Genomic DNA, 12,321 nt, shown 5'->3' on the forward strand with positions numbered 1-12,321 from the left:
ACTCATTGTCAGCTATAAGACATTTTTTATTACAACACGTCACAATATTTCTTTATAATTGTATTGGATTTCTCAGAACATTTATATTAATATTAAGTTTTTTTTGTATGCAAATAATCATTAAGTAAAAACTGTAATTAAAATCAAACTTGATCTTTCGCCAAACATTTGAAATGCTGTTTCTACTGAATAAATTATATATATATATATATATATATATATATATATATATATGTATATAAAATTTATTCAGTTAATTTCAGTTGAGCAGAAATTTATTTATTAATTGTATAATTATTTTTTATTTAAGTATTTTTAATTAAGCATTAAAAATGTAAAAAGAAAGCTTTAAGTACACGCACAATATAGAATAATGTACAATTTTTTACATCATTAAAATAATATCTTTCGTAAGATATAAAAATATTTTATATACTACCTAAATTAATTTTACAAAAACAATCATAGAGTTAATAGATTATAAATTATTATATCATCAAATATACATATATACACTTTTGCATATGTATATATTCATACATATGTACATATGTATATGTATATAGTAATACATAATTAATGTTTTACTTGTAATATATTTCCTTTCCTCTCTCATATGTTAACGTGTATGTATATATTTTAATTTAATATTCTATGTAAAAAAAGTCATGAAACGCGTGAAGTGTTTTGTATCACGTATATTGTTGCTCCTTTTCCGCTTCCATAATTGTCGGTTCGTATTTCCGTGAGCGAGAGGTGTGAATGTTAAGCGGGGAGCATATACACTTTTGCATAAGCGCATAAGGAAATGCATAAGAAAAAATTCAATTGGTTGAATTTCTTATGCATACGTTTATACACTAATCAAGATTCTTATGCTTACGTTTATGCGCCTATGCAAAAATGTGTGCTTCCCGTTATAATATTACGTATATTATTATTATTTTTGTGTTACTTATATTTAAAATAAATAGATAAATAATATATATTTGAAGTTCACATATAACTCGTTGTATAAACCGCGCGGCGACAATGGTCAGTATATTTAATAATTAAACGTGGCAGAAGTTAAAGGCGAGCGATAAATTAATCTTTTTATTTATACCGTTGTTGCCTTCAAATGCTTTACATGCTTATCACATGAGTTTGCAAGCCGACATCTGTTTCCCAGTCAGAAATAATATTTAATCAACGTTAATTCGTCGTCGAATCGACGTCAATTCATCGTTGAATCGACGTCGATTTGATTATTTATTTCTGACTGGGTTATTGGCAGCAAAATGTTGTGCAACCAATATATTTTTAAGATATTCAAATGCTAAATTAATCGCTCGTCTTTAAATATTGATACACCTTTAATAAAGTCAGCACCGAATAAATCGCATGGCGACAGATGTCGGTATGTAGCACTGATATATATATGTATATATATATGTACACACACATATATATATATATATATATATATATATATAACTGGATATGGCCATACCCCAATAATTTAGCTGCAAAAAGTGTGATCAATAGAAGCGATTAAAATTGTAGGCTGTGTCTATATTTTTATAGTAACAATAAATATTATATGTATATACATATATATTTATATATATATATATATATTATGTAGACAGATCCCACAAGTTTATTAGATATTTGATTAATCAATTAAGCAATGGTTAAAAAAGGCGTGCTAGTTTCCATTCGTAAAAAAGGCATGTATAAAGTCAATTCTCGCATGTATTGTTGCCGAATTTCCGCATTGCTGATTGGTTGTCTCGATTCGCATTGTATGTTATATCCATATCAAATTAAATAAAATACATAAAAAAATTAAAATATAAAAAAATAAAATACATAAAAAAATTAAAACACAACTGTTTTATTTCTTCAATAGTGATGTAAATTATAAGAAATTTTATCTTTGGATTTTTGCGCAAATTCGGTATTTACAATGTATTCGACAGACCTGATTACAGGTAAATTAAAATTTTTATTGCTTGTGTGTGTGTGCGAACTGTGTATTAACTCAATTTCTCTCCGATACTCCTTTTCTTTCTCTTTATCTTTCTCTTATACGCTAATAATTCATATCCCTCTCGTCTCTTTTGTATTTCTCGAAAAACTTCGCGAATTGATCGCGAACCAGCAGCTTGCTTCAATTCATAGAAATATATTATTGTAGATATTAGAAGACCCACAATGAGCGCTGTAAATCCGGCGCCTAACGGCATTAATCCTAAGACCCTGGCGCTTTTGTCGAGATTATCATATTCTTTCAGCACTTCGCGAAGATTGAAATTAGCTTTTCGATGAAGGACATCATTTAGATGAAAATAAGTAATGCCTGACTCTCTCAACCATGCTATAATCTATAGAAGAATAAAATATTCCAATGTATCATTTATAACAGCAATATTTGAGATATTATTAGAAAGTATATTATGTATTAAAATAATTTCTGTCTCTCTCTTTCTCTGTCTCATTAATTTATTTAAATATTCTCTCTCAATAAATGTTTATATGTAATATATATCTTTTTTCTGTTTATAGAACGAAATGTTTTTAATTGTAAGAATATATTTGAAGTCGATTGATAATCTCGTAAAAATTCTATTGTGTGTATAAATTTAATTTAATTTTAATTTAATTTTAGCAAAAATTGCAAATGTATTTTTATTTGTCAAACATTTATGATACATTATGATATGTGTTTACGAATACGATTTTCATATTACATATTACCTTGTCAACCGGTCGTAATAGCCATGGTTGGACTGCAAAAGCTGAGTAATAGTTGCCTATCATTTGCTTCATCAATCTATAGTTCTTATAAAAATAATTTAATTAATTTTAGCGTGTTGTATTTTAATATTTTCAAATAAATGTACTCTTTTTTTTTACATCTTACTTTAAGATCCTCGTTAGAAATTTGATCTTCAGGAAAGAAGATCGATCCTATAATTTTTCCGATAATTGCATAATTACCCTTCTTGATTAATGTTTGTAACATTTTAGGATCCTTTATAGTTACGTATTTTTTCGGTAATTGACTTGAATAAGGATCCTGATGATATATGTATATATGTATAAATACGTTCATCACGTCAGCAGTAAAAATTAATGCTCATTTGCACAAATATAAATTCTACGTACATTCATATCGAAGTAGTCGTAATAATTTGGTTCTACTTTTCGACTCCATGTTAAATTTGCTTCGAGAAATTGATATACTGTGTCGATTCTAGAAACAGAACATGATTTATATATTTTTCTTAGAATTAAATATAGCTTAATGAATAATAAAAAAAAATCAATGATAAATGATTAAAATAATTTTTTATTTAAATTACGAGGGTAGTTGAGATTTTAACTGTAATTTTTTATCAAACTTATTTTTATATATGTATAATTGATAAAAATGCATTATAAGTAAATTTTAATGTTTGAACTATTTTTAAAATTTAAAAATAAAATATATATTGTTGCTACCTGTTTTCGTATTCTGAACTCGCGAGTCTGGCTGCAAGACTACTACAATAAGCGGTCACTAATACGACCCCTGCAGTTTGCCATAAATGCAGTTCGAACCTAGCATTGGCGGTGTTTCTGGGTACCCACGTGCCTAACAAACGACCTATTAATTCTGTAATCGTGCAGATAATACTCCGAAAACCTAAGAAAATAAATTTTTTATTTAACATTGATATGACAATCTTTTTCGTTTTCTCAAATTCTTATTTCATATATTTTATTTTCAATAGACAATATTATCTAAATAATAAAGTGCGATTACATTTATAAAAACAAGAAAATTTTAAAGAAATAAGATAATAATTATGTACATAAGATATCACTAAAAATAGCATAAATATAGTACTTGATGGCGCTTATATCTATATCGATTGTTCTTATAAAGTATTAATACATGAAATGTTAATATTTTATATTTATAATTTAATATTTTATTTAAAAAATAAAATTTTTAATAATCTCGATTGTTTAACGAAATTTATAGAATATTTAATATATCAAATATCAACTTATAAAAAATAAGGCGACTTAAATTATATATTTGTTTACTTTTAATTGTTAGAAGTAACATATAATGATTATGAAGAGTATTTAACTTACGTTTCGGAAATTTTGGATCAATTCTAGCACGTGTACACATATATATGCTCATTGCGATCAACAAGATTATTAGAAGTAGCCAACAATCTATTGGAAAAGGTCTCGTGAGTGCCCAGAAATTGGTGATTGGTCGCGGTCGGGGTACCAAAAAATGCATAAACATCTGATACCATGGTTCTGACATGTTTACAAAATTACTGTGATTAGGCGTTAACCAGATGCTGCCGAATGCTAGATCAATCTTCGTATAAGAGGAAGAAAATACATAAAATTGACTTATTAAATATTTTAATTGAATTTTATATTTAAAAAATAAAACACGTTTAGAATAAATTAAAATTTTAAACGGTATAATCTAAATTTATATCTTATCAAACTATTAATTTAAACTTATAAGCATAAAATGATTTGACAGCATTTTTTTCTTATTATTAATTAATGTATAAAATTGATACTTGTATTATATTTTGGACTGCTTGAATAAATAATTTTACCTTTTTTTCCATTAAAAGTTGAATGACACCACCATTCCAATATGTATCATTTACACGTCGACCGTATCTAAAAATTTATTGATATTTTTAAGATTAATTATTTATTATATATATATATATATATATGTATAAAGAAATTTATGCAAATTAAAATTAATAATTAAAAATCCAAAATTACCTGTAAGTTCCTTGCGGTTTTCTTAGTGTCCAAGTAAAATTCAACTTTTCCGCTATAAGCAGAAATATTTGTATTTCTATCCCATCCATTTCTTTGTCTGTATAATAGAGAATCTATTGTTATTGTTATTGCCACGATCGCTTTTTGTACTTTTGCAATAATTTACAATTTTCATTAATTATTTCATTTTAGCTTTAATTAATTTTATTAATTTTAATAATAATTAAAATCTAAGATTGTAATAATATTAATCAATTTTATTCTCTCTCTCTCTCAATTAATGTGTTTTTAAACATGGTTTACCATTATCTGTTAGGAAAACTTCTTCTTCGATACCATTAATTATTTTCTTGGTCGTTCTATAAAGATAAGAAACGGGTGGCTGATAAAACGTACAAACTTGTAGTTCTCGACCTTTTAAATTAATTATATCGAGTTCGGATGTCAAGTCCTCGTAACTGCAATTTGTATCAATTATGAAAGCTTACAATTAAACATAACATATTTGTATAATATTCAATAAATTTGAAAAAAATAATTTTGTGTAGAGAGATTTATGACATGAATATATTCAATTAGAATGTATAATTAAAAAAAAAATAAAATTTAGAATATATGTATAATAAAAAAATTATAGCTACCTGTTCACATTTAGAAAGAATCTGGGCCTCAAGTAATTTTTTGATAAAGTCCAGATTCCGGATTTTGATACGATGTTTGCATTAGAATTTTCATATAAAGAAACATTCAAAAGTCTTGAATTATTTTTCAATTCACCATTAACAATAATGAGAATTTCTGTCGTTGATATATGTGAGGGTATTCTATCAAAGAGTATATATGTTTTTCTATGAATCTTAGAGAATAGAATGAATTCGATTATACAAATAATTCGTTTGCAATAATTTAATTATATTATCTATACTCGTATAAAAAAAACTACAAAAATATGAAAAAATTATTGATATAACAGTAATTCTTCATAATTATTCATATATTATTGAAGAATTATTATTATATCAATAGTTTCTCGTATTGTGGTAGTTTTTTCCGTGGTTTACGGGTATTATTATTCATCACACATTACTAAAAAAATAATTGAAACTTATACTATCGTTTCGCTTTACTTTTGTATATCTTTTTCTATTTCGTCATCCATCGATCCAAGTACAAAGTAGCTTTGGCATTCATACATATTTTGACGCAGTAGATATTCATACGGATAAATATTTATAAATTGACGGAATAGCACTTCATTGTGAATCGATTCTGCAAAATGAAGTTCTCTTACAATATATATTCATGATTTCTTCGAGGTATATAATTTCTGTGTAAGGACCAACCACTTAAAAAGATATTACAGCACGTAGAATAAAAGAATGATCTTTTAATTAGCGTCGTAAAATTGCCCGTTGATATCCAGGATTCCATTTGAGAAGTTTTTATAATATTTTTTTTGCCAGCTAATACTGAGGTAATGATGAGTAAAATACCAAACACTGAATTTATTTTCATGATCACTCATTATCAATTATATTAATAATGTAGTAATAACATTTTTATCAGTAATCTTATTTGTGATAATCTGTAGGTATAATAATAATATAAGGCATTAAAAAAAGAACGAATACATATCTTGAAGTTAAACGTATATATGCAAGTGCGTATGTCAAAATAATTAAACGCGTACTATTGATCATATAATAAGTATAGTCACATAGGATTCTTTTACATATGTATAAGACTTATTATTATATATATAAGGTATATTGATGTTAAGTTATTAATAATTCTAATTTGTTAAATTAATTGATGTCTCTGAATTTACATGAGTTTCTTTCACATCGTCACATTCTCCATAATATCGAAAATTTGTGTTTATCAACTCGTTGCACTTAATTAAAATATAACACGTAGATCTAATAGGAGAATAAGAGGCAATTTGGCAGATTATAATTTTAAACAAAACTGCATACGAATATTAAATGCAAGTTGCATTACACTATACTGATAGACGAGATGCAGTTCACATAGCCTTACGTAGGACTGAAATACCGGGGAAATGCAGTTTTAAGGATAGCAGATAACTATTCTGATAGCAAACTTAAATAAACATGTTACGAACAACATGGTTGACATATAATTATGTGAAACGGGCGGGTCGAGTAAGGCAACGTAAACGCAATTATGTACATCACTTAATTGCCAGCCCATAAAATATTAGTGATGACATACTTTCTAACGCCAATAAGGAAATGTGAATTAATCATTGTTATCTCGAACAATGATGATCTAATATCCTGTTATCGTAGCGCGACCTTGATGGTATCGATCTATGTGAAAATATTTAAAAACATATTCATCATTTATCAACATACAGCGATAAAAATGATACGTAACAAATTCGCGCAGTGCATTTCTCTTTAATTAAACATAACATTTTAAATTTACGATAATACACTTATATGCTATTAAATATTGAATTTTGTTGTTATTATTGATTAAATATTGCATTTACTCATATATAAATTGATTTAAATCTTTGATATTTTAAACAGATAATTTAATCGTCAGATTTAAATATTGAGTAAAGTTTGAACTCTATGGACTCACATCTACGCATATATGTATATATAATATCAGATATTTTAAAGACACGTGTAACCTTGTTTGACATGATACAAACTCATTTACATATCAGATTTTTTACTAATCTTTTTTTCTCTTTTTTAAGAAAATTGTGTTATTCCACACAATTTTTTTGTTAAAAAGAATAATTTTTTATTATATTTAATGTTATTTCATTGTTATAGTCGTGCGAGAAGAGGAAAGAATTATAGGATAATATTAACAGAACCCTCTCATGGGCTATAAAACGATCGCTTAGAACGATAGAAAATGACATGCAAGGTGACGTTTATTACTTAATGCATATATCTAAAAAAATGGTTCAATGTAATGATGAAAGAGCGATATCTTATATGTTTATACTTGTACATATACATATGTACGTGCAATATACTAACCATCGCGTGTGATCTTAATCGCTATAATGGTCATAAATTAATGATTGCAAAATTATACGAGTCTATAGTTAGAACTGATCAGAAATTTTTTTATTTAATTTGCAACATATTTTAGAAAAAAATTATTTTTTAAAATATTATCTTACTTTACGGTTATATTTTTTATTTTAATATGTACTTTGTAGTTTTTTAAATGTTTTTATATTAAGATTGTGTTTTAATATTTTGCGAGACTCGGTATAATCATACTTTCTTAATAGTTTTCATAAATTTATTTGAATCGCCCGCCGTATTCTCGTCATCAAGCCTTATCAAGTTATATAATGTCGTTTTTGCTAAATCATTGATACCCTATACTGATGTGATGTCGCTGTTAGTTTTATACACGTGTGTCAGTTCTCTTGTATTATGTGATGTACTCTTTTTTCAATTTTGTTTACGTTAAAGTGTCAATCAACTATTTAATTTGCACAAAATATATATAATATAATAATGAATACATGTGTGGCAAAAACAGCTTTTATATACATTTAAATAATACGTAAAATCGACTGACACGAATCTCATGCGAATCAGTATCTTGGCTTTACAACAATCTCTGGCAATAAGTTTTTAAAATGAGTGTTTGTATAACAAGATCATTTACCAGTTTTATGGCGACAACAGGTAAGTCGATTATTTTAGATTGATTTTGCCCAAAAATCAATCTTTTAATCTTCTTTTAATAAAACTTGTGTTAGATAGAAATTTCAGAAAAACATGTTTACCATTATATCCGATTATGTTTACATTAAGCATATGTATATGTATCTCAACAGTGAAATCTATATATATATTTATATGAACATGAGAAACTTTTAGCGAAAGAAATTTTTATTTTATTTCTTTATGATTTATACAAAAGATATAGAAAAATTGTTTTGAACTATTAGCTTTCTCAGTTATTCTAATGTTAAAGACTTAAATCATTAAACTGATGATTTGAAAATAATTCCTATATTATATATATGTTAAAATTCTAATATCTATTTAGTAGCAAGACGTTATTCAAAAATTGGATTCGTCGGATTGGGGAACATGGGTGGTCATATGGCAAAAAATCTGTTGAAGAAGGTAAATAATAAAATTATTTATTATAAAATTATACACTGTTGAGGAAGGTAAACAATAAAATTATTTATTATAAAATTATACACTCGAGGAATTAGTATTTTATTAAATGGACAAAAGTTTTTATAAGGAAAAAAAATTTTAATGGAAAGATATTTTATTTTTAACGAATTTTTTTATTTTATTAGAGTTACAAGCTCATCGTATATGACTTGAATAAATCGGCAGTGACAAATTTAGTGGAAGCAGGTGCAAATAGCGCATCGAATGTGGCTGAACTGTCAAAAGAAGTTGAAGTTATCATTTCGATGTTGCCTTCCAATCAACATGTCCTCGACGTCTACACCGGCGAAAACGGTGTACTCAGGTAAAATTAATTTGCATACAGTCAAACAAATTTTTTGAAACAATGACATCAAATTTTTTATAATATGTATTACATATTTTATCTTGCAATTATAGTTTTTTAATTTTTTAGCGCAGCGAAGAAGAATGTTTTACTGATAGATAGCAGTACTGTGGATCCATCGGTGTCTCAATCAGTCGCATCGCAGGCTCAGAAATATGATTTGAGATTTATAGATAGTCCCGTATCGGGAGGTGTGTCTCATAGATTTTTTAATAAAATAAAATATCAGACTAATATATCAAGAAAAGGTTATAATATAACTACAAGTCGCTGGATCAGTTGTTGCAGTAGGGGGATAAAATAAATATTTTATCATAAAAAGTAAATTAAATTTAACATTCATAATATGCATGCTATTTGTGGTAAGGATGATTTATTTGGTTCAAAATTTAAATTGCATTTTGAATATTTTATTAATTTAATAAAAATTTTTTATTTTCAAGAACAATTTTTGATTTTTTCCGAAGAAGGAAATATAAATATTTTATTTTATAAATATAATTATTTTATTAAATATAAATTAACACTTTTTTCTTCGTAAAACTTTACTAATTTGTGCAAAAAATTATACAATAGATTTTATTGTACCAGTAAATCCAAATAATTAATAAACATAAGTAAAATTAGAACAAGTCCGAAATGCACAGAAACATGAAAAATTAAATATTAAACTGTATTAATATCGTACAGGTGTAAATGCGGCTAAGGATGGCACTTTAACATTTATGGTTGGCGGTTCAAGAACAGATTTCGATCACGCACAATCTATACTCGAAGTTATGGGATCCAGAGTTGTTCATTGTGGTGATGTAGGCATGGGTCAAGCTGCTAAGTTATGTAATAATATGCTATTAGCCATTAGTATGATTGGTACAGCAGAAGCATTTAACCTTGGACAAAAGTGAGAAAGAAGCAGGATATAGTTTCTTGTTTACTTTTAATTTTTTAATTCAGGTTCTATATGTTTTAGGCTGGGCTTAGATGCAAAAGTGTTAGCGAATATCGTAAATTCTAGCTCGGGGAGATGCTGGTCTTCTGATCTTTACAATCCTGTTCCAGGAATCTTACCTAATGTCCCCAGTTCGAAAAATTACGAGGTAATCAATCATGAAAATTTTTTTGTGATTTATTTTTTCAGTTGGACTTCCAGACATGGAATTAAGGATAAATATGAATAATACCTTGAAATGTTTTATTAATAGTTTAAAAAATGTATTTGTTTTTAAAAATAATTTTATCACAACAAATAATTACTTAATTTTTTTAAATGTAAAATATAAATTATCGACAATTAATTTCATTGATACATCAAACAAAAACTAGATAAGTATAAAGTATAATAATATGTTAATATACATATATAGGGTGGTTTTGGCACAACACTGATGACTAAAGATTTGGGATTAGCTCAATCTGCTGCAACCAGGACGCAAACTCCTATTCCTCTTGGTTCGTTGGCACATCAAATTTATAGGACAATTATTGCTCATGGATTCTCGAATAAGGATTTTAGCGTAGTTTATCAATTCCTTAAAGGTAAAAATTGAAAAGATTTGAAATTATTATATAATTATACTTGCTGTATAAATCAAACATTGTCCATAAAGAAATTAATGAAATTTATAAATGAAACTTTTATATTTAATTATAAATTCAAATATTTAAATTTTATATTTTTTATTATATAATTTTGTATTTTATATTTAACAAGTATACATAGATATGTTTTAATTTTAATTTTCTTAATTATTTTTTAAACTGTAATAACTATGTTCTATATTATTTTTCATTCTCTCTACAATCTATAGAGAGCGCCAGTTGATAGATATCGGCTAAATGATTTCTACAAAACGTTGATAAAACATCTGCGCGTTAATATCATCAAGTTATGTGATAGAATATATTTTTTAAAAAATATTTAAATTTGAATATCTGAATTTATTCTTTGCGAATTGTCGAAATTTATATATAATAACTTGAAAAAATAAAATTAACTATTATATATTTTATTACTTTTTTAAAATCAGGCCGATATATTAGTATACTATATTATCAATGTCTCGACAAATTCATACAATAATAAGTAACAAATAATAGTGATAATTTTATTCATTATTAAAAATATATCATAGAAAATCTCCTTACATTATTCTTTTATTTTATTGTTTTATTATTTCATAATAAAATAAGAATAAAACGAATTTACGTAAAATAGAGATATTTTGTCTAGTTACATTGAGTAACGTAGTATTTATTTCTATTCAACTTTATTAAATCTGGCACACAATCTCTCTTCTACAGTAAATATTTTTAGGACAAATTACACGGTAATTAATCTATTACAAATCCGATTTAACTATATCAATAAAAAAAGATCGTATATGCATTTTCAAAACTACATTTAATAATATTAATGATGAACAAGCATCAACTTTTCAAGAAAAGAAGGTAAAATATAATTATTATTAAATATGTTGATATAAAATATGTATATACCTTTTTTTCGTAACATTTTCTATAATTTATTTATTTATAAACGCAAATAATTTAACTGTAAGATCAGTTTAAATAACGTTGTTATTAATTCCTTGATCGATTAATATAACAATATTACTCTATTTTATATTTATTTTCTATTTATTTGCATTTATATTTATTTTCTATTTTATGTAATTCAATATAAACTTAAATATGTGGTTTTGATCGTCTTTTTCAAAAATGTTTTGTGTTAATAACACATACGATTTTTATATCTTTGATAAAATAATATAATCAAAGTTGTGATCAGTGTGTAATATCTTTTCGCACGGAGAAAGAAATGAGCACAAAACGTGAGAAATATTAGAAAAATGTGTTTGCCGCAACACAAAATTGTTGTCACGGGGCGCCAGGAGTGCTCGCGTCGGGCCTGAGTCCCGCGCATGCGCGCTCGATACCACGTGACGCAGCACTCGCCGTCCGCGACGAGTCGTC

At 26.2% G+C, this 12,321-nt stretch overlaps 2 protein-coding genes across 2 annotated transcripts; one reads left to right on the plus strand and one right to left on the minus strand.

Annotated features, from left to right (window-relative positions):
• Positions 1–576: 576 nt before the first annotated feature.
• On the minus strand, positions 577–6,520 carry LOC114937640 (Ionotropic receptor 67b). The gene is made up of 12 exons (XM_029311183.2): positions 6,147–6,520; positions 5,931–6,072; positions 5,445–5,627; positions 5,107–5,261; positions 4,804–4,900; positions 4,626–4,692; positions 4,132–4,372; positions 3,490–3,673; positions 3,154–3,241; positions 2,909–3,064; positions 2,743–2,826; positions 577–2,369 (listed from the first exon to the last, which is right to left on the minus strand). The coding sequence occupies exons 1-12, from the start codon at positions 6,316–6,318 to the stop codon at positions 2,022–2,024; spliced, it is 1,917 nt and encodes a 638-aa protein (XP_029167016.1). The 5' UTR covers positions 6,319–6,520; the 3' UTR covers positions 577–2,021.
• A 1,650-nt stretch (positions 6,521–8,170) lies between these two features.
• LOC114937631 (3-hydroxyisobutyrate dehydrogenase, mitochondrial) lies at positions 8,171–11,484 on the plus strand. Its single transcript, XM_029311168.2, has 7 exons — positions 8,171–8,495; positions 8,863–8,942; positions 9,128–9,306; positions 9,418–9,539; positions 10,039–10,249; positions 10,319–10,445; positions 10,713–11,484. Exons 1-7 carry the CDS (start codon positions 8,447–8,449, stop codon positions 10,893–10,895), a joined length of 951 nt encoding a protein of 316 aa, XP_029167001.1. The 5' UTR covers positions 8,171–8,446; the 3' UTR covers positions 10,896–11,484.
• The last annotated feature ends 837 nt before the right edge of the window (positions 11,485–12,321 follow it).

Source organism: Nylanderia fulva, unplaced genomic scaffold (genome assembly GCF_048542155.1).
Source record: "Nylanderia fulva isolate GAGA-0341 unplaced genomic scaffold, ASM4854215v1 Scaffold28, whole genome shotgun sequence".
Taxonomy (NCBI): Eukaryota; Metazoa; Arthropoda; class Insecta; order Hymenoptera; family Formicidae; genus Nylanderia; species Nylanderia fulva.

Bases quoted from the DNA above. Each gene is read 5' to 3' on its own strand.
- LOC114937640 (XM_029311183.2), bottom strand. From the start codon at position 6,318: ATGAAAATAAATTCAGTGTTTGGTATTTTACTCATCATTACCTCAGTA. The intron at 6,073-6,146 runs GTTGGTCCTTAC...TTCATTTTGCAG, and splicing joins CTGTAATATCTTTTTAAGTG to AATCGATTCACAATGAAGTG. The intron at 5,262-5,444 runs GTAGCTATAATT...TACAAATTGCAG, and splicing joins TTCTTTCTAAATGTGAACAG to TTACGAGGACTTGACATCCG.
- LOC114937631 (XM_029311168.2), top strand. From the start codon at position 8,447: ATGAGTGTTTGTATAACAAGATCATTTACCAGTTTTATGGCGACAACA. The intron at 9,307-9,417 runs GTAAAATTAATT...TTAATTTTTTAG, and splicing joins GGCGAAAACGGTGTACTCAG to CGCAGCGAAGAAGAATGTTT. The intron at 9,540-10,038 runs GTGTGTCTCATA...AATATCGTACAG, and splicing joins AGATAGTCCCGTATCGGGAG to GTGTAAATGCGGCTAAGGAT.